Source organism: Vespa mandarinia, chromosome 11 (assembly GCF_050613455.1).
Source record: "Vespa mandarinia isolate Hongniang chromosome 11, ASM5061345v1, whole genome shotgun sequence".
NCBI lineage: Eukaryota > Metazoa > Arthropoda > Insecta > Hymenoptera > Vespidae > Vespa > Vespa mandarinia.
Genome location: NC_140820.1, coordinates 3868008 through 3891992, shown reverse-complemented (window position 1 = coordinate 3891992; position 23985 = coordinate 3868008). Strand labels below are relative to the sequence as shown.

Sequence of the window (23985 nt, the reverse complement as noted above, 5' to 3'; positions counted from 1 at the left end):
CCGAGCGAGCAAGCATTCGCATTCGATGTGACTTTTCAATAAATCTTCAATTATTTCATCGTACAAATTTCATTAAAATTTAATGAAATTAAATGACAGACAAATAAATGCTTTTTTATAACGAAAGATTACCAAAATTATTATTTTCTATTTCTATTTTGTTGCGTACACGCGTAATAATCGTAAACGATTTCGATCTAATAGAATACTCAAGATCGACATGAAAGGAAATCTTTTTGCCAAGAAATGAATGAAATTATTTTTATCTTTTATCATAATTACAACAAGTATTGGTGTACTCAAATTCGTTAAAGACGAATATATGCTCTTCCCTGAGTATGCATCCTATCGACCCGCTTAATACAATTTGATCTAAACTGAGCGTGGGCGAATAATCAATGCGGTAGCTCAATTTGCTCGGTATAACATTGTGTCAGCAACACGATCGCTATGAAACAAGTGCACGAGTACGAATGCGCACAGAAATTAATATCTTAAAATATGAAGAAAATTAATTTTCGAATGTATGTTTTAATAAAATTAAAAAGGAACTATCGGAAAACAATAATATATTAAAGAGATCGAGAGTTCTTTGAACTTCTAACACTTTCGTTCTTGAAATTTCATTCATTTCGACGATTGCTTAACCTTTAATTTTCGCCGACTTTAAAAGGATCAAGAGATCTAACGATAAATTCTCTCTTTAGTCTCTCCCTTCGTTTTAAAATGCAAGAAGATCTCTACTCAAAAGCCAAGCGTCGACTTAAGGATCAGAGCCTTACTGAATGCTTATTTCGTTCTTCTTCTGTTCAATATAAAAGAGCACGCGTTTGTTATTCGGATGAATACATTCTATGAGACGCGATAAGATTAAAGGAAGACCCCAGTGTAACCTTGACTCTTGAATAAGATTCATTGAAAATATTCATTTTTTTAATTATTTTTTCAAAAAAAACACATGTACAAAGAGTTGAATTTAATGAGTTTTAATATAAATGATACGAGTTAAAAATATCAAATATAAATCCCATAAGACCGTTTTAAAAAGTAAACTTTATAAAAAAAAGAATTAATTAAATCAATTTCAATTGATATTTTATCCTTAATAATCTGATATTTTAATCATGATAGTTTTCTTGAATTTATATATCGTTATGAAATTTGTTCAAATCGACAAAAATGTTGACGTAATCATTGATTCTCCCACATCCAATCTTTTATTCCTATTAGCATATGAAATATATTAAAAGGATTTTTTCACGAGAGTTGAAGCGCGCTCGAATAAACGTAGAATCCCATAGGCTTCTCTCGAATGTCCAAGCTCCTCCTCGCGACACCTCCTCGTAAGTCCGACTACTCTCGTATCCGCTCGGAATAGACCGAGGCTACTCTCGCTGGTAGACGTAGTTCAGTCGTGTTCACAGACACTCGATCAACGTTAAGCTCGTCAAACGTTTTATTCAAGAAGACAAATTCGGGAAAATCTTTTGGAACGAGCAGTGATTTACTGTTTCTTTTCATAAATTAATTATAAAGATATGAGGAAAAACATGATCTATTGTTTGTAAAACAGTGATAACAAAGAATTAAGAAAAAAAAAAAAAAAAAAAACAAGAAACAAAAAAGAAAAAAAACAAAAAAGAAGAAGAATAGGAAGTGAAGGAAAATGATAAAGCGATCGTGAAAGTGTCACGTGCTTTCGAACGATTCGCGTGTACGAAATCTTAATTAGTGTGGGTGATAACGAATGTGTTTTATCTTTTCGCGTTCATCCCTAATCGCTGTTATTTAGGTGCAACGAAGTTTGTATGTAATCAAAAGCAAAGAATCCTTTCGAAGAATACCTGAAAAAAAAAAACGAATCCATGAGTTTGTGAAAGGATAACGTCGCTCGATCTACGAGAATGACCGGCTCCCGAAGCTTTCTCGAACTGCTGCCACCTTTGCTCGTATTTTGCCAAGGTAATCACCATTTCATTTCTAGATTAGAATCTCTCTCAATTGTTTTCGATTGATTTCAAAATCATGAGGCACTATCGTCAAGATAAACAAGTTTCACGATTTTATCAAGACATTTCTCATTAAAATAATTTAAAAACTCTTTTTCTTATACAATTTGATTTATCTTTTATTTATACATCATCGTTTTAAAACTTAATCGTTTTAGAACAATTAGATCATATCAAGAGGAACGAGTATCGATGATTTTTTCGTTAAATACGTAAGGAGAGCTCGTTTACAATTGATTTCAAGTATCATTATTAGTTAAACTTGTTCCTGTGCTAATTCGATCGAAACGATTCGTGGATACTCTTAATGGAACGCGTAATACAATTTCTTTCTTTTTCTTTTCTTTCTTTTTTTTTTTCCTTTCTTTCTTTCTATTTCGTTTACTTTTTTCTCATTACAGTATTTAACTACGGCTTGATATTGGAGGAAGAAACAGAACCGAATTATTTGACGGCGGGTGTTGGAGAATACGTGGTATTTAATTGTGATCTTGACTTTCCGCACGAGACACCGATCCCGTATATTCTTCAGTGGAATCGTGATGTAAGTGTTTAAATGAAATATTTCCGCGTTAGAATATGTAGTAAAACTCCGTTGCGTTTGTACGTAATACATTTTATCGGAGAATCGATAAACCGATTATTTATAAATATTTATTCTATCGTTTCATTGATAGAAATCGAACTGATATTATTTCAACTTTTTGAAATATAAACGATATAAAATTACGAATTTTAAATCGTTTCGCTCAAATGATATTCAAAATTTACCGACCCTTTTATATAATAATTGTAAATGATATCAATTTGAGTACGATATTGAAGCGTTATCCAATGGATATATAATTATTTTTCTTCGTGATGCGGTTTGTGGTTAGTAAGGGATGACGATAACGATGTTCGAACGTAACTACTTCTGCACTTTGGTGTCGATATCAGTATATTTTACAATCGTATTAAAAAAAAAAAACATCAATATAATCGTAAGAAAATCAGCTTCATTAATAAATTGATTATGTTTATAAAATAAAATAAAAAACAAAAAAAGGAAAAATCTATAGAGATGGAACATTCGGTTTGGTAACTTAAGGCAGGTTATTCAATTTCTTCGATATAGATAACCACTTCGATAATATCGTTGAATCGTCGTGGGAACCTTAATACCAAGCTAGTTTCGATTTCATTTCGTTATGCAATATATCTGTCCTCGTCGAAAAAATATGAAACACGTCGTGGTTATGAAATATATTTATACGTCTTATTACATACATATATTATATGAATTTGTTCGGTAGATGATCTTGTCATGTCTTAGTATGACATTTGTCGACATCGTAATTTCTCAAGCAATCATCGAAGTACAATCATTGGAATACCGTTAAAATAACAACCTCAATCGAACACGATTGAGACTTGCTGATTTTTCCGGTTCGTATTTCGTTAAAGGACGTTACGACCTACGCGTCGGGAGAGAATGAGAATCGGACAACGGAAACATATTGTGCGTTGTCACATGGCTGGAACATAAAATCAAGTGGAACTTAACCCGATTGGTTTGCTGATGCGTATGCAAAACAGGTGCTCTCTTTCCCTCTCTCTCTCTCTCTCTCTCTCTCTCTCTCTCTCTCTCTCTCTCTCTCTCTCTTTCTCTCTATCCTTATCGGAGTAATTGGAGTACGGGACACAAGGCTGCATTATATTTAGTCAGTGCGAGTTCGCGACATGAGGGGTCCAACCAGTGGGTCACTGTTAACGCATTGTCAAACGATTAGGGACGATTAGCACTGTTTTTGCCAGCCTTGTTTCAGTCATGCTACCCTAAGTCACGTTAACGCGAACCTTTAGCCTTTTCCGGAACTTAGATTTGTCTAGACACATCTTTTTCTTTCTCATCTGAAGACCTTCAAAGTTAAATCTCGAGAATAATACGTGATTAGCTAAAGATAATTATGTTCTCTTTAATAATTAATGAGCATTTCATTCTTAGACACGCGTTACGCTTTTATGAAGAATCGCGTGAGCGTTTTCCTCTACAAAATGACGGAGGTTGTTAAAGATCATCGTTACAATTACTATCCTGTTACACATTGCAATTTTCGTTTTCTTCAAACCTCCTTTTCCCATTTTTCAGTTCGAATAATGTTAAAGGCGACATTGCTCGTGACAACTGTCTATCTAAATTTCATGATGAAATAAAAACTATGCGAAAGAGTAATCTAGGTCGGCTAATAAATATCATTTGACCAAGAAATAAAACTAACGCGTCCCGAGAATTCTTTTCTTGGAATTGTTCTCAAGTCGATCGACTTCGTCACTCGATTTTTCAGGGTCACGGTGTCTTCTCGTGGTATGATGAAGAGATGACGTTGGATCCTCGTTATCGAGGACGCATACACTTGCTGGAGGACTCGTTATCTCGCGGATATGGTCAGGGCAGCATCAATCTCACCAACATCAGAGAGAGCGATCAGGGCTGGTACGAATGTCGCGTTATCTTTCCAAACAGAACACCTAATTCAAGAAAAAATGGCACCTGGTTTCATCTGGCCATCGATGGTAAGGACAATACGTTCCTTTCGTTTCTATCATAAATAATTATTGGATTTACTAACTCGATTAATTCGTTCCTCGTTCGCTCTACCTTGCTAAAGCTGAAGGATATATTAACCTAAATCGTGGGTAAAACGTGTTACTGAACTGAACTAACCGTGAAGACCTAATCGAGGTCAGGCTATTTTGTCTAACCGATCTACCTAACCAACGAACTGGGTGTGAGCTTTTTCAACATTCCTTACTCAGCCTTTTTGGACAATAAAAAAAAATGGCACTCCGTTCTTTCGGTCTATTAATTTCGTTCAATATAAACTGACTAAACTAATTCGATATTTTTTTATTAACTTTATTCGCTCAACGGAAATACGGATATATGATTAAAAATTTTAAATGAGAATTTTTCTGAAAATAAATAGAGACAAATTATAAATCGTACTTTTTCTCAATTCTCTTCTTTTATTTTTGAATATTTCGTGACAAGTGTAAAACTTCTCACGTTACGAGCGACGACTGTACTAATTAATCCAAGCAGAGTTCTGGTTTCAGCATATTAAATTATCCACTGGATGACTTGAGAGGCTCTGAATTACTACGTGTGTGGGTTATTTTTCAATTGTTAGTAACGATATGATGTTAAAGAAAACTTTTCAGATTTGTACATTTCCTAAAATATTCATCTTTAAACTTAAATTAATTTTTTTTTTTTATTTTACGAATTAAACTGCTAAACTATAGTAACAAAAGATGTCTATCTTTTAACATATGAAAAAGGAATATAATATGTCGAACAATAGTACTAGGCATACATTGTATTATATTCATTCCAGAACAAGTACAGATTCGTTCGAACAAAAAACACACCCTTTTCCTCGATCTATCGAAAATCATATAATGGATCACAAAGCAGATTATTTTCTCGTTGATCGATTAAATACAATTGCATCATTCTACAGTTCACGTGCATCCGGCTTTTGAACTCTGGTTGACGCGCAAGATTTTAACAAATGCTAATAATATCAATAAATTTGCACGTCCAATTACCAACAAGATAATACTATTAATTCCTATAGAAGAAACGCGTTAACGTGCTTTTTCGCAAGAGAACGTTGATGATCCATTAGCAAAAAAAAAAAAATAATAAAATAAAAAAGATTATAATCCGGCCTGCAATTAACAAACAAACACTGGGCAGACCTTGTTAAATCGTTCAATCCAGGTGTGTCGCCGCTTCCGACAAATGTTCCAGGTGAGACCCTCTTCACGACGCCGCCCGTCAACAAATCCGTTATGGAGGGCGAGCCAGTTTCATTCGATTGCGTTGTCAAAGATAATTCTTCTACCGTAACCTGGTTTCACGAAAGTATAGAGATCTCGCAAGTAAAGGTGAGTTGAAAATCTTATTACTTAAGACATTTTCTATTTGTTAAAAATTTTGGAAAAGCAAAAAAAAAAAAAACAAACAAAAAAATATTCGATATTGCAATATTAAGCTGTGACAAAAATTCTATTTTATCAATTCTTTTTTCTACGAGTTTTTGGCAAAAATTATCAAATTATTTTTTTTAATCTAAAGGATCTCGAGAGAAGAGCTTCCATCAAAGAAAACGGAACGTTGGTAATAAAGTCAACTTTAATGAGTGACCTTGGAGAATACACTTGTGGGGTGACCGGTTGGAATGGGAATCAACAGAATGCCTCGGCCTTTCTCAACGTTCAATGTAATTTCTCTTGGTTCTTGTGCCTTGAAAGATTTTAATGATGTTAAATGTCTTTATATCTTATCTTCTTCATTTTAGATAAGGCAAAGGTCATTTACGCGCCTAGAGAAGTTTATCTTCCCTATGGAAAGCCGGCCCTTTTGGACTGTCATTTTAGAGCTAATCCACCGCTGACGAATCTTCGTTGGGAAAAGGACGGATTCCTCTTCGATCCTTACAATGTTCAAGGTGTTTTCTACAGAAGAAATGGATCTCTTTATTTTAGCAAAGTAGACGAAACGCATTCCGGAAGTTACAGTTGTACGCCTTATAATGATCTGGGTACCGAAGGACCTAGTCCTGCAATCAATGTCGTTAGTATTATATCAATATTAATTATATGATTTCAATTAAGCTCGTCCTTAAACTTGAACTGCTAACAGTATATTGAATAAGATTAAATCAATTTTTTCATTCGAGTACGTCGAGTCAACATAGTTATGTGTAAAAGACAACGTGACAACGTTTACTAGAGAGACCATTGACCAATTGACGATCAACATTAAACGCTCTTTTATTCTTCAATTGTGCATCCCTAGAGTTACCAGCACTTCTGGACTAACAAATAAGTCTAACGTGCATCGTCGTAAAATTTAAAACACTTGTTCCATCTTTTAGATGGAAATTTAGATAAATTTCTTTCAAAAATTTTATCTTCAAATAAAATCTAAACTTTAAAATCGTAGGTTGTCCAAAGACCACCTGTTTTCACGGTCACGCCGCAACATTTGTATATGAGAAAATTAGGCGAGAGTTTAGAGATTCCATGTGATGCCAGTGATGGTGATCAAAGTCATCGACCTACAATAGCATGGTACAAAGTACGTATAACAGCATAATTCTCTTTTTTGAAGTGTACAACATTGTGATTAAATGATGTGTGTCAATAATGATTCACAAAAATGTTCTTATTATTTGAAGGATGGCTCACCACTGCCACGTGATAGGACAATTATAACAGGTGGCAACTTGACCATCGAAAGAATTCAAGAACAAGATCGTGGATTGTATCAATGTGCAGCTAGCAATGAAGCAGCAACAGTAGTAGCTGATACAGAATTAATGGTTTTGAATATTCCACCTAGAGCACCCTATAATCTCAGTGCCAATAGTAGTAAAAATGCGGTAACCTTGACGTGGGTACCTGGCTACGTTAGACCAAAGATGGAATATTCCGTCTGGTAATAAAAGAATTATATTCTTTTGAAAAAAAAAAAAATAAAAAAAAAATAAAAAAAAAAAGATTAAAAGAAGGATAAAGAGAAAATTTCATTTCTCTTTAAAAAATAGGTATAGACCTACCGATATGTCAGAATGGCGTACCATGAAGATACTTTCGCGTAAGATCACAGAAGCTACGGTGAATAATTTGCATCCTGGTAGAGAATACGAGTTCATGGTTTTGAGTCAAGACAAACACGGCGATGGAATGTTTAGCAAGGCACTTCGGGTATTTACAAAACCAAGTAAGTTTGAAAAATTGTCAACGATCTGACGTTATTTGAATTTTAAATCTATTGAGTTTATTTATTGCAGCAGCCATCGATCAAAATTCAGCGTCAGAATTTCGTAGTCCATTAGGTTTGTAAAAGTTGAAATTATGATGACAAAGACCGATATCTATTCTCACGCGAATTTTTTTTTTTGAATCCAGAGGAAGAAAAAATGGGCCCACCTCGTAATGTAAGAGTTCAAGCGACAGTAGAGGGTTATCTTGTCACTTGGGAACCACCATCCGAAGGTAGAGGTCAAGTTAGGCTCTATGTCGTAAGATGGTTTAGAGGCCCAGCACAACATTTATATGGAAGATCCGAAACAACGGACACTTATTATTTAGGTAAAAGCTTGAATTTAAGTTTAAAATTATGAATTATTAATTCTCTCTCTCTCTCTCTCTCTCTCTCTCTCTCTCTCTCTCTCTTTCTCTCTCATTTTTTTCTCTAATTACAGTGAAAACGTTAGAAGAAGAAAGTCAATATACTTTCGAGGTAGCAGCGATGTCACTTTCAGACGATGAAGCTATTAGCGGGCGTATCAGTTTAGAAGTACCAGCATATCGTAGAAATAGAGCAATTTCTATGGGCATCGTTGCTGGTATTGGATTTTTAGCGGCTACTTTGGCAGCAGTTTGGTGGGCCAGAAAGAGATTTTGTCGAACATCCACTAATGAAAAGTGAAAACTTATTAATGAGACGACGTTAACCCAAATAGATTTTGAAGCTCAGTTCGCCAGTGTGAATGCATTATTCGAAAGCATCAAGCATTTATTATCTCGTCTAATCGTATTTTTATTATCGCAGTTGTCTCAAGTAAAATTTGGAAGGAGGAAAACATCTAAAGGTTCCTTTAGTGACAAATACATTGGATTAGATGTATTCTTTACCAGGAAAATATTTACCAGGAAAGATTAGATAAATTATTGTAATATAATTATCTGGATTTTGATATAGATATCTAACTAACAAAAAAGAATAATAAAAGTATAGAGATAAAGCGAATTGTTATGTTATATGATTTTCTTATATTATTAATTATATTCATATATTAAATATCGCGAAAAGCTTTCTTATATTAATAGCATGTTGTATAACATTTGAATCATTCAATAGAATTATCTCGTTATCGTTTAATTAATTTTATAATTTGTTTAAAAACGTGTGTCAGTTTGACAAACTTCATTTTTTTTTTTTTTGATTATCATATAGTTTCAATTATCTCTAGTATTCATTTAGGTTTATTATAAATATTATAGATATATTGATGAATTTTCCAAACGTAGTATCGTTATGCGACAATAGTCGATGACAATTTCCTAGATTTAGATTATAAATATTCGTTAGTAAATTTTTCTATTGTAAATAAAATATAAAAATCACTATACACGGTAGATTTAATTATTTTTGAATATGCATGGAGTAGATATGTCTTCTTATCATAAAACGAAGTCATTTTGTAAAAATATTATAGATAATTAAATTCATAGATAATAATTAATTATAAAGAAGAAGCAAATAATCGTTGATAGATGTTTCTTATAAATGTTTTCATTAATTCTATTATAATTAATATCATTATAATTATTAATTTCAAGCAATGTGTCATCATGGAATACCTCTGAATCATTTAGTCACAAGGCTTATGACAAACGTACGCTTTTTTCCAATATAATGAAATATTAGAGGGTGGTCTCATAAAATAAACGTGTCTACGTGATAATTTCTCATATCTCGACATTCATACTCGGTGATCCAGAAAATTGTAATGCGACAAATTATCACACACGATCAACGTCGTGCTTGAGGATAAAATTAAACGAAAAATGAAGAGGAACATCTTAAATAAGTTCGAATAGATTCTTTGATAATTTTATTAATAACTTCAACTTTGTATGAAATACAAATAGAAATTTTATTGGAAAGAATTTTAGTACTCTTTAAAAAGAGTTTATTTAGAGAGTTGATGTCCCTTAATATTCTCTTTAATAACGAGCTGGTTTCGTGCGGTCTAAGGCATTGTGGACAATTAAACGAGGTCTTCCTGCCGATCCAAACGAACGCCACGTGCTCAACCGATTTATAGTGGGTAAACGCCCAGTCAAGGCTCTTCGAGTGGCAGCTTCGAGCAACAAATTTGCTGAGTGAATTAATGGATTCCATCGCGTCCTCGCGCCTTACCGTCTTGTCTACGAGTACGATGGTACGATTGGTGCATGGTACGACATTCAGACGTTCTTTGTTTCTTTTTGTTCGAGCTTCCCTTCAAATTGAACGCTGCTTACGAATAACATAATTTGAACCTGTAATTTACAATATAGGTACGTTCAAGTTTAAACGTCGATACAGTTAACTTCAAATAATTTATTCGAATCACATAATCTACTTAGTTAATTTAATAATGGCATCTTATTTTTTTTTTTTTTTTTTTTTTAGTTCCCTACAATCCATTGATCGCGAACTTAGACAAAGCGATAGAATAAATGCGAAAAAGTCAATTTTATCTTTCACTAATGATACCTTTGAAAATTATGCATGGCCTAAATTTTTGATAAACATGTCTGCTTGAATTAAAAGACTTGTCTGAAATTTCTGAGCTTCCTGGCATGCTCGATTTCTCCTCTCTTGCGTCTTTTCGCTTAGAACAAATCCTCCATGACACATTGAAATATTCAACGGTGCGAAGTATATAATTTTAATCCTATTTATATCCACGTTAGAGGCTTCGAGAAAGAAAAAAACAAAATTACGTTTGTCGTATCTTCATCGTTTAAAATCATTTTGCATTTTGACTTTAATTTTTCTTTTTTATTTTGTTTTTTTTTTTTTTTTTTTTTTTCTTTAGTTTTTTTCTTTTCAAATCAATAATTCTTGAACATTGAACGTTGATCAAAGATTGACTCCAGTTATGTAATGTAATATATATAAGCTAATTAGATGCAACCTAAAACTTAGGAGGGACAGAAAACCATGAGATTCGTTCAACGAACACGAATACGAAACAAAACGAAGACGTCGAAGGCGTCTATTCGTAAAATAAATAGAGATAGATGAAGACGGTGAAAAAGCAGTAGAGGGATGGAGGGAATCGAGGCACTTCAGAGGCTTACTACCTGAGAGCTTCCTCTCTCTTTCTCTCTTTTCTCGAACCTATCGTGTGACTCACATTACAATGAACTTCTCCTTTTAGTCATGCTTTCACAATCGTTCGACACGTATGCTATTACAATGCATCTTCGTTTTTTTCTCTATTAAAAAGAAAAAAAAATAATGATATATTAAAAAACTTGACTAACTAGTTGTCTTGAATGAAGAAACTAATTGTCTTGAAAAATATCGACTCGAAATTTTATAACACGAGTAATCTTTTATTCATATGTTTATTTCGTCAGAATTAAAATTAAAAAAAGATTAGAAGAGGAACAAAGCAGATGTTTTTATTTTCTTTTTTTTTTTTTGTTAACTTTCTTTTTCTGGTTGATAACGTAAATGCAGATGCTTTTTTTTTTCTTTTTTATTAACTTTTTTTTTCTTTTTGAAAACGTAAATGGAGAAAAATAAGGAAATATGTATTATACATAGGAAAGGTGTATTATAAATTTTTTTCTTTTTTTTTTTTTTTTTTTTTTTTATTTCATCAGGTCACAAATATTCACGTGCTGCAAAAAAAAAAATGATAAGTGTAAACAAAAATTTGATTATTCAATGATAAAATTTGTTAGAAATAGTTACGATATAATATGATTAGCATATGAGTAAAAGAAAAAATTTCTTTTTAGAAATATGGGAAAAGTGGAACGGAACGAATGATCTTTGTGTGGGTGTGACCTTTCTCAATGTTTCTATCTCTCTTCCTCTAGATAAGTAACTAACAGAAGGAGATAAAATTCTGAAATCCTTACTGTATCTTTTTTGTAAACAGCAGTGTAGAACTCAAAGTAAAATCGATTCTTTTTCTCTTTACTACAAACTGCTTTTTTTTGTTATGCTTTCTTTCAAATTTTCCAAATGACTTGATAATTTCCCTTAATTCTCTTTTCTTTCTTACTTTTTATCTTTCATTTATCAAAGACATTAACTTACGCAGAAAAATGAATTTTCATGTTCTTTATATATGAAAAGCATTTAATTCTCAAGGATTGTAATAAACATATGTTTTTCCAATAATATATGTACATTGAATAAAAAAGTTGGATATGCTATAAAAGGAAAACGTGATAGACCAAAAAAATCTTATCGGTTGACTATTTAATCAACATGAATATTGCGAAATAGAAAAAAGATTTTCTTGTTTTCACGATTGCCTCATTGTATATTTATATAATTAATCATAAATATTACTTATCCTTATATTTTTAAAAACTCATTATGTCTGCATAATTTTACTATCTTTCATTATACAAAATAAAAAATACAATTGAACAGTAATTATTATCAATAATTAGTAAAGAAGTGAAAAAGTAAAAACAATTTGGCAGTTTCCAGTAGAAAAAGAAATGAATGGAATAATAACAATAATAATAATAATAATAATAATAATAATAATAATAATAATAATATAATATAGATATATTATATTATACTAATATAATAATACAATATAAAGAAGAAGACTCACCAATCTAATCGAATAATTCAAATGATATATTCCAAAACCGGTCAAAAATGAGAAAAGAGACTTGAACGTGATAGGAGGGTTGAAGCTCATCAAAGAGAGGGGAAACGAAGAGAGAAGATGTGAAACATGTGGGGTTGCGAGTAAGAGACACAAGAAATGAGGGAGATACCTTGTGGAGGGGACGTAACCGATAAAGCTGTTAGACATAGCCTGTTGATCCATAGCGCTCGCCAGTTGTAGACGCAACGGACGACGCGTCGTATTAAGAAAGAGAATTCGGTCATTAAAACACTTATTGTACATACATACCAAAACATTTCTTTTCTTATCATCTACTTTCAAAAGTGATACGATTGGATACTCTTCAAAGTGAAGCTTATTTACAAACGGATTTATTAAGGTGATATTTGATAAAGTGACTAACATATCGTTCGTTTTATTATTTTATAAGAATGATTAATATTTCATAATGATATATATTTTTCTTATTATTTGATAAGATTGAGAGTAGATAAAATAATTTTGTAATTCTATCATCAAGTTTACGTCGACTTTTCTCATTTGAAACACTTCGAAACATTTATCTTAAATAGAGCATAATAAAACAAATAAATTAAATATCTAAGCGATTTTAATATATATATATATATATATATATATATATATTGAATATATATATATATATATATATATATATATATATATTGCATCAGCAGTTTCAATTGCATCGTCGGAAAAATGAAACAGATTTTAAAAAACGTTGACGAGATATTGAGTTTCGTTGTATAATCTTATAACACGTACAGCTAAAGACATTTACATTCTAACATAAATCCGATAGAAATGATAAAAATAGAAGAAACTTGAAAATTATAGAGAGAAGACGTAGAAACTACGGTTGATCTTTTTTTTATCTCACTTGTATATTTTCTTATCACACCATCACACCACAAGGAATAGATATTTTGATATTTTTCAGTGTAATGTAGTATATATATACATTACGTAGCATATATAATATTTAAATATATTTTTCCAAGTTTATGATATGAATTTTAAAATTAAAAAAAAAAAGAAAAGAATTAAAATATTTTTTTCATGTACTCAATACACGAATAAAACATTTTATGAATCTAAATTGATTTATAAGAAATAACATACTCGTTAAAGCTATTAATATTTAATGATATTTACATGAGAATCGTAAATTCACCGATTATTTCCTATCTGCAGAGGTCATTATAAGTAAAACCATTTTTTATAGTTAGAATAAAATTAATCGAAAGAGAAAATTGCTTTTACGTCATCTTTAATGCATCACATATTCATAAGATTCGAAAAAAATAAATTACGATCTTTCGATTTATTATCATTATTATCTCCGTAATTTTTTTTATAAAAATTAAAAAGTGTTACATTATTGTATAATACTATGTTCTGTATCAAAATAGTTGAATCATCATCAATTGATAATGAATATCGATATTCAAAAAAATTTATCCTTTGTTTTTGCTTACTTAATGTTACAATAAATCACTTTTTTTTTTAAATCACTATTTGCTATAAGATACTTTCTTTAAATAAATATTATAATTTTATTTTCCTTTCATGACAAATAACAAACTGAACTAATTCTATTCTCTTAACAATCAATAGTAATTACTCAATAACTTTTATTAATGATGTTAACGATTGGAATACATTTTATTTATTATAATACATTTTATTTATTCTTTTTAAAGTTTATAATATAACTTAAAAGTTTATATAATAAGAAGTTTATTTTTTAGATTCATCGAAAGAAGTATTTAATTGACAGAAAATTAATCACGTAAAATACCAATTGATCTTGAATGAACAAACAAAGTCCGATCAAAAAAAAACCCTGGATTTATTTATTTATTTATTCTTTTTTTTATATCTTTTTAAACATGATTTAATACTAGCAGAGTTATTTTATATTAAATTATTATATTTACATAATCAATCGATTTATTAACCGAGCTTATATAATTCAAGTGTTGATCATGTTATATAAATTTATTCATTAATTAGTTTTCAGCTCCGATTAAAAAAAAATATAATGAATATAAATCTTGAAGAAAAAATTCATTAATTAATGAAAAATCTATCATGATTGATTAAAAAAATTTATTCAAACTATTAATATCTTCATTTCATAAAACAAAAAATTTTTCTCAGAGAATTTCCCGACAATCTATAAAAGAAACTCAAGTAAGAATAATGAATGAATGACCTTTCCCCTTTTTATTTATTTATAATCATTGAAGGAAAAACAACAATACATAATATCATATAGGACGAAGATAAGAAGGGGCAAATGACATGAGTTTCTTTAACAGAAAAAGTGAAAACAAATATGAAAAAATTAAAAGAAAATTAGAAATATACATAACAATATTGCTGATAGAGATAAGTAATCATTCTCTCTCTCTCTCTTTCTCTCTCTCTCTATTTTATCAAAAAGTACAATATCTCCATAAATGAGAAAGGAATGGCTAGATCATAAATTGTTTGCAAGAGAAAAATAAGAAAAAAAAAATAAATATTCATTCTGATCGCTATCATAATTTATATTTATTCCTTATATTTATTTTTATATATTATACAAATTATATCCCCATAAATTATAAAAGATTTATTTATCATGGATTTTATATTCTTACAAAATGTAAGGCAAAAGTCGAAGCAAATCTTAAAGTATCAATACGAGCTGATATTTTTATTTTACACTATTATATTTGATACTATTGAAGTTCATCTGTCAAAAAGATTTCATCTTATTTATATAGCTTATTTTTTTCAATTAGAGAAATCTGACAAATTAATGAAATCTTTCTGCAGAAATGTGGGCAATATCATTAAAAAGTCTAATTATGATGAATGATTAAGAATGATAAAGTGCAGGAGAAAGACGGAGAAAGAGAAAGATAGTGAAAATCATGAAGTAATAGGGGAAGGTGGAGAGAGTGATCGAAAGAGAGAGAGAGAGAGAGAGAGAGAAAGAAAGTAAAAATAACAAGAAGAAAAGAGATATACGTATAATCAGCATATCACAATTGTTACAATTATGTATCAATGATTGATATATAGTTGTTTTTCTTCTCAGTGATTCTGGCTGTGAACTTAGTGTCTATTACTCGTGGAAACTTGAGTTAGTGTAATTATGAATGTTTGCATTCTCTCTCTCTCTCTCTCTCTCTCTCTCTCTCTCTCTCTCTTTCTCTCTCTTTCTCATCTCTCTCAAATCAGAATACTCGGGTCGAATATATAAATTTTTTTATTAGGCACAAAGAAACAGATTGATCACTGTATTTCCTTTTGATGTATGATCTTTAATGGATCCATTTTTTACATGCTGCTATAATTTTAATATTTTAATCAATATTCATGCCGACAAAATACTTTTAGTATGGAAAATTATAAATACAAATAGTACAATTAATGAAACGAATCGAAAGAAACAAACAAATGTACACGGTAATGACATGATCGGGCCATAATTAAATTCAGGAATTTCAGATTGCCAAACACTCTTCTGGCAGAATTCGGAAGGAAGCTTTAACAATGACTTATATAATCTGTTTCAACAATTGACTGTCACAAATAGCTACTATAATAAATCTATCAGAAGCTTAGTACGTAATAACGTAATATTTCATTTAGGTTTGCTGACTGGTCGATTTCAAAGAATTATACGTTTAGATGTAACGATCTTTTTCTTTAAGGTATTTTACAAAAATGATTATCGTCTTATGTTGCATTCTATAATAAATCATTACAATAATTACAGCAAACTGCGTGATTTTACATAAATCATTATAAATAATATATAATGTATGTATACTATCATTAAAATTATATGAACTAGATGACATGATTTTTATATTTTCTAAAGATACTTCGCTAGTGTAACTTCTTCGGATCTTGCGAATATTGCGTAAATATTCTGTAAATACGAAGAAAACATTATATATATATAAACATTATATATATATATATATATATATATATATATATATATATAATAAAATCAGAAGATGAAAGACATAATACCATTGATGAGTGAATAGATTAGATATGACTTTATCTTTCAGAGACCCAAAGAGCAGTGAGAGTAATAGCTCGGTCAGCAGTAGTGTGAATCAGCAAGCGGAAAAGCAACGGGGTGAAGTGAGAGAGGTAATCGAGAAGGAGACCGACGGTCATTGAGTTCAGGGTGCACATGCTGAGAAGACGAGAAATAGTGAACGTTAAAATTTACTATACGTCGTCGTCGTCATCGTTGTCGTCGTCATCGTTATCGAAATGATGCCTTGGATTAATAAATCGGTCAGTTTTGGAATTGCTGGAGGACTCTTAATTATTTTGGGAGCCTTTTTGTCTTTTTTTTCGTCGACCATCTTTGATCAAATTCTTAAAAAGGTAAACCACTCTTCAACTTTTTTTTTTCTTTAACAAAAAGTATAAGATATAATTATTCATTAGGAGTTCTTCGCTTTTTCCTTTTTTTCTTCTTTCTTTTACCTTTTATAATTATTCATTCATAATCGATCTTTTTTACTAATAAATTAAAAGTACGAATATTTTTCTTGAGCATCGTTGTCTTTCATAAAATTTTTTGTAAATTCCAAAGATTCTCAAAAAAGTAATATGAAGGCACAGAGTCGTTTGATTATTTGATTACATAAAATATCCATAGTAATGTATCATATGATAATCAATACTAACGTATGTACACCTTTTTTTATTTTGTTAATATCATCCTTTTTGAAGATATAACTCTGATATAAATAAAGATGTAATTCTAATAATATGTGATAACAAGTACTTATTTCGTTCATAAATAAGATCATATCAATAAAAAATTATCTTAATCGACTTTACAATATGCTTAATATGGTAAATTAAAAATGTTCATTAAATCATCCAAGTATTGGTTTTTATGTAATCGAAAATAAATTAATACCATTAGAAGAGATAATCTATATTTTATTTTATCGGTCAGTATGTTACAAATAGTATTTATCATAAAGTATCTAAATTATGCAAAATGGCAATATACATTGCATTATTCGATATTTGAAGAACGATAGAGTTCAATCTGTATAAGTATATCAATGTTACATCCATGACATATTGACTCAATAATGTTCTTAATCTTAACATTCTAATATTATTTCATATTTAAAATTATTAACGATTCGCATCTGTTACACATAATATCCATGCTGCTAACCAGAATATACGTAATATTATACAATTTTTATAGGAATTGGTATTTTCCGAAGATTCAAAGAGCTTCAATATATGGAAGGATACGAGTAGTCTGCCGCATATGTATTTAAACATTTATTTCTTTAATTGGACGAATCCAGAAGAAATAACTATACCCGAAAAGAAACCGAATCTAGTTCAAGTCGGTCCGTACAGCTTTATGTGAGTATTAAAAAATCACAATTATCGTCAAGATAAGTTAATAAAATATCTACGATTAAAGAAACTGATGAAAGATATTAAATGAAATTATAAATGAAACATATTAATTCTTCTATCTGGATCACGTAACGTAGATAACAAAACATTATTATATAAAAACACATTATCAGTTATTTATGTATTATTTAATCGTAATAAAAAATTACTATTTATCTTTGTTGTTCGAATTTATGTTGGTTTAGTTTATTTAATTTATTATGAGATTAAAAATAATTATATAACGACGTATGTAAAAGTACCTACGATTAAATTTTACGAGATGAGATTTGATCAAAAAATTATTCTAATTAAGCGTTACATATGTATATACTAATAGAAAATCTAATAACGATAAATAAGAAATACTTAACCTTATAGAATGACATTTTAATGAACAATAAAACCATTTAGCCAAATGATAAAGTAGTGTGTAGGCGATACTATATTAATTAATTGTTTAATTGATGACTTTCTTGTCTGTATAAAAACTTACCGTAATATTTTTATTAACGAAAGGACTCTTTGTCATCTCTTATCTTCCAGATCACTAATGTTCTTAATTATAATTGAAATAAAATGTATTAATATTATTAAAAATGATAAATAATCTTTAACAAATTATTGTCTTACGACATTTTATACGTAAAATGTTTCACAGACACATAAGAGATTAGAACAATACGTGTTATCAAATGATCCATTCAAAGAACAAAGTATATCTCTATAGGTACAATGATCTTCTATTTCAAGCACTCGTTTCTGTCAAAAATAGAAATAGAATTCTCCCTCCTGTAAATGTTCTCTCTTCCATCTGGTACGCCATTCCTTAAACTTCTCAGCGGGCAAAGAAAACTTCCAATGATTACACAACAAAGATAATACTTCTCCAAACGGTTATTAGATACATAAGATGTATATGTGTTAAATTAGTTTGAAAATACAATAATAAGAATTATTTACATATCTGTATAAATAATAGTACAAAAAAGAAAATATATTTTTTGTACTTCTTTTTGTCCTTGCATCATCTAACATTACAAATATAAACGTTGTTTACTTATTACCTTATGTATAATTTATTATAAATGTACATACTTATTAAGTATTAGATAATCTAAATTTATTTTTTTATTAGAATATTCATGAAAAAAAGGAATTACCAAAATCATTGAAAGGACAATGTTTTCTTATAATAATTTAATTGTATCTTATAGATTGTTATAAAATATTCAGAATAATAATTTGTATCCATTTTCTATTTTTTTCTATTTCTTTTTACCGATCATAATTAAAAAGTAAAGGAAAAAAATTTATTGCAACGGATCATTAAACGATGAATATATTACGATATCATGTTACAGAGAGGTAAGACAGAAAGTAAATATTACGTTTCATCCTGAGAATGACACTGTTAGTTATTTTCAACAACGATGGTGGTACTTTGATCAAGAACGCTCTAATGGAACATTACAAGATAATATAACACAACTCAATGTTGTCGCAGTGGTGAGTAATCTTGTTCTATTTCTTATATTTTAGAATTAATGTAAAAAAAATTAATCAATCTGTTTCAGTCGGCTACGCACAAAATACGATACTGGTCTTATTTCATGCAAAATACCTTCTCCTACATTCTTAGCTCAAAATCAAATTTAAGTGTAACAAAGACGGTGGGCGAGCTATTATTCACTGGTTACGAGGACACAATAATTAATATGGGAAAAGTCGCCGTTGCTGATGAGGTGCCACCCTTTGATCGCTTCGGTTGGTTTTATATGGTATGATATAATATACAAAATTACATTAACACATAACTATAATAACTTATAACATTAATACGTCTAACATAACAAATTATGTCGATCGGAATTTATTATGAAATTTCTTAAGATGAGAAAAATAATATTCGATCATTTGGATATTGTTTATTTTATTTGGAGAACCTTTTTGATGGTAATGGTCGCGTGGTAATGGAATTATAGACGATGGTAAATTATTCGCAAGTCAAGACTTAAATTGCTACTGTACGAAGCGGGTCACGTCTACGTTGAATAACGAATGAAAAGCAATGGGGGCATATTATGTATTAATTTGTTGCGTCGTGCATGCAACATCAATGGTCGGCTAATTTAAGATTCTACTATGAAATGCGTTATATATTTGTTGTTTCCTTATGCCTTTCCTCGTTATTTGTTGCGATTCGAAAAAATGATCTTTGATGATAGTAAATTTGTTTAAATTTTTCAGAGAAACGGTTCATCAGAATTTGATGGTCACTTCAACATGGATACTTAAATTTGTTTAATTTTTCAGAGAAACGGTTCATCAGAATTTGATGGTCACTTCAACATGGATACTGGTAATAGCAATATCAGTAATTTAGGTGTTTTGAGAAATTGGAATTACAAGGATACCATAAAGTATTTTAAAACTCCTTGCAATATAATCGAAGGAAGCGCTGGTGAATTTTGGCCTCCGTATCAAAATGAAGACGAGATCAATTTGTTTAGTTCGGATATATGCAGGTAAGAGAATTTTTATTTACTTAAAATTTTTCAAAGTTTTCTGCATTGAGAATTTATATGCTTAAGAAATTAAAAAATTTATTAGATAGAAATTTGAACTGATAAATACATTGTAGCAGACATTGCTCGATATAGTACTTTTATATTTTAAAGTCGAGCAATTTTTTTTAAAAGCATGTACTTTACTAATGATACAGACAAATTTACTTAATATTTCTCGGATAACAAATCACATTGAGAAAACCCCTATAGACTTTATACACTTCGTGTATATTAACCTTCGCGACGTGACTATAATAGGATCGATCTATAATCTCATTTATTTAACACATATATATGAACTTAAGATACCTATATATGCCTTTGTGGTTAGAGTACGGTCATGTCCATGGCTCTTTAAATTTTATTTTCTTTTTAAATTTAAACTATTGGAATGTGTGTAGGGAATTTTTTTGTCAGAAAAAAATATAAAAAGATAATGTTAATAAAGTAATACTTTTTCTTCATTTTTTATTAATATTTCACGATAATCTAATGCTAATTTTTTATATCAACAGATCATTGTTATACGAATTTGAAAAAAAGACCACGTACATGGAAATCGAGGGCAATCAATATGTTCTGGGTGAGAAAACTTTAGGAAACAAAACAAGAAGGCGTTATCCTCACAACCAGGCAAAATATTTTGAGCGAACAACCACGACTGAGAATTTCTTTGAGTCAGAACACTCGATGGAAGTTACGCAGATGCCCGAGGACAACGATGATCCCGACCTAGTAAATCTTAGCAACTGTTATTGCAACGGCGAATGTAATCCCAGCGGTTTAATAAATATAACTGCCTGTCGTTACGGGGCACCGGTCTTCGTCAGTCTTCCTCATTTTTATAAAGCTGACCCTATTCTAAGCAAACAGGTCATAGGGATGAACCCTAAGGAAAAAGATCACAATTTCTACATTACTTTAGAACCCGTAAGTTCTTTCATTTAATCAATCAGTTAATCTTTATCAAAAGATTTAATATGTACATATATAGAAATGTTTATTTTATTAAAATGCAGGTGTTCAATTATTATCATTCGTTATCTTGATAGATAAGATTCATAAATAGATATTTCAAAGTAAAATCAATTAACGTTTAAATTGATTGCAAAAAATTCTTTTATAATAATAACTAATAATATATTATTGCTGAAGAGTTATTTTTCAATCTTCCAGACGACGGGAATTCCTTTAGAAGTAGCGGCTAGATTGCAAATTAATGTACTCCTTCAACCGTCGCAAATCGTATCGTAAGTAATCTTTTAAACTATAATGAAAAATGAAATCGTTTGAAAGTTAATCGATTTGATTGAACGACGATTAAGAATATTTCATCAACTTTACATCTCTTTTCCAGGCTTTTCAATAACGTCCCCAAGACATACTTTCCTATATTCTGGTTCTCTATGAAGGTGAACATTCCTAAAGAATTGGCTTCCGATCTGAAATATTTCCTTCTAATATCAAGCTTGTTTTTCTACATTGGTGTGATCATAATGATACTGGGAATGTTAATACTTATCTCTATTTTCATATATCACATCATGAAAAGAATTCACAAAAATCACGTGAGTGATTTATAACTAATTAATTAATATTAACTTGATATAGAATATCAATTTTTTTTTTGTTTTTGTTTTTTTGTTTTTTTATTAATCTCATAATGATTAATCTAACTTTATCGTATTTTACAGGAACAACTGAAATTGAATATCACAAATATTTCTTCGGAAAAGACTGCAGAATCGATTTACATAGATAAACCGAATCACGATGAAGACAGTCACGTTAGAAGTGATCGTCGATTGTATCCAAAACTCTATTGAAGGGCTTCCATATTTTTCTCCGCCAACAAGTTGTACTTGTGCCAATCTTGGGCGAATTTTACGGTCAATTATCGAAGATCCGTCTAATATGTTTCGAAGGTAGCTTTTTGATCGAGGTCGATTTAATTGACCGATAGGAAAGTTTATCCTTATCGAAGAATTACCGTCCTCATTTGAATCGGAAAAGTATATAAATATATATATATATGTATATATATATATATATATATACATAGTCAAATATTTTTATACTTTTATGAGAAAGAATGTGGAGAGTAGACGAAAAAGGAAAAGAATTTTGAATTTCAGAAAAATATCTTTCCATCGTCGAACATTTACATTCTTTAAGGCCAATGAGATTCATTTTCTTTTCATTTCCTTTGAACGAGGATTTTACAAATAATGTAAAGACGATAAACTCCTCACATTTGAATACATTCCTAACATAGAAATTAATTGATCGAAATCATAAAATGATAGAATTTAAGACTGACAGCTGTGTAAATTGTTTTAATTGTAATAATTATATTTTTAACTAAAGAAAAACGAGAAAAATAGAAAGGCAATGTTATGTTTCGAATATTATTTCCTATATGGAATTTCTAAAGACTTATAAATGTTCTAACAAAATATTTTCTAGATTTCAATATTAAAAATGCATTTTCTAAAATTCGATATTAAAAAATATATATGTAATAGAAGGATTTATATAGGTTATTAATGAAGATTAATCGATCGCATAATAGATTTTTATATTATAATCGTATCTTGTTCTTATAAATTTTGTTAAAATAATAATGAAATGGATATTATTAATAATATCATTTTAATAAAAGTAATAATTTGATAGATTTGTCTGATAAATCATGATATTTTCTTCATCATAAAATTAATACATGACACGTTAAAGAATCTGAAAAATTGTGCCAAACATTTTTTTAGTAGTCCATAATATACAATGGTTAAGACTATACTTTTTTAATATTAATACTTATTTTTATTAGATAGATGGAAACGATTGAATGAAATGTTCATATCTATGGTGTAGTGCAATCATATTATATATCAAAGGTGTACAAACTGTAATGAAATATCGCGTAAAGAAGGTACAAAAGAATAAATGTTATTAAAGCTTGCGACGTTGTCCTAAATTTTGTGCATAAGAATAATTTCATTTCTTCTTTTTTTATTTTTTTTTTGTCTTTTTTACATTCAATTAAAATATAATTAATTTAATATCTCTGTATTTTTACTAATGTAAGTATAAAATTTTCGGTATCATATGTGTGAATTTTTGTATAAAAAAAAAATCATGGTTAAAGAAAATAACATAATACAAACAATTTGCATATCACTGCTGTATATGATAAGGTGTAATGTTTCTGTTTGAGTCATCTTTCTTGGAAAACTCATAAAAAATATTCATAAATTTTTGTAATTCGTTTTAAATGTTAATAAAAAAAAAAAAAAATCTATCATTTTTATTATATCATCAAATTATCTGTTTAGTTTCGTTTTGTTTCGTGAAAATTACAGAGAAAAAAATGTGAAAAAATTTTTTTGCTATATCGTTACCTACGATCGATCATTAGAGTAACTCCTTGAACAACTTATTCGCAGTTGACAGAGTAGATTACTTCTATATATCTATGTAAATATTAAA

The 23985-nt window shown here is 29.6% G+C and overlaps 2 protein-coding genes across 5 annotated transcripts; both read left to right on the top strand.

Annotated features, from left to right (window-relative positions):
* The first annotated feature begins 1168 nt into the window (after nt 1–1168).
* bdl (borderless) lies at nt 1169–8887 on the top strand. 4 transcript variants are annotated; one of them, XM_085660342.1, is made up of 12 exons: nt 1169–1962; nt 2411–2553; nt 4337–4565; nt 5779–5945; nt 6136–6280; nt 6359–6633; nt 7006–7140; nt 7241–7500; nt 7610–7785; nt 7859–7900; nt 7974–8156; nt 8270–8887. In XM_085660342.1, the coding sequence occupies exons 1-12, from the start codon at nt 1905–1907 to the stop codon at nt 8494–8496; spliced, it is 2040 nt and encodes a 679-aa protein (XP_085516468.1). In that variant the 5' UTR covers nt 1169–1904; the 3' UTR covers nt 8497–8887. The 4 variants fall into 4 exon arrangements, with proteins under 4 accessions (XP_085516468.1, XP_035721778.1, XP_035721779.1 ...); XM_035865885.2 differs by having other exon boundaries at nt 1174–1962; nt 7856–7900; nt 8270–8884; XM_035865886.2 differs by having other exon boundaries at nt 1176–1962; nt 5809–5945; nt 7856–7900; nt 8270–8883.
* A 3751-nt stretch (nt 8888–12638) lies between these two features.
* On the top strand, nt 12639–23611 carry LOC118441464 (protein croquemort). The gene is made up of 10 exons (XM_035865888.2): nt 12639–12830; nt 16549–16876; nt 17724–17890; nt 19291–19435; nt 19504–19707; nt 20243–20454; nt 21012–21426; nt 21673–21746; nt 21854–22064; nt 22191–23611. Exons 2-10 carry the CDS (start codon nt 16760–16762, stop codon nt 22320–22322), a joined length of 1677 nt encoding a protein of 558 aa, XP_035721781.1. The 5' UTR covers nt 12639–12830; nt 16549–16759; the 3' UTR covers nt 22323–23611.
* The last annotated feature ends 374 nt before the right edge of the window (nt 23612–23985 follow it).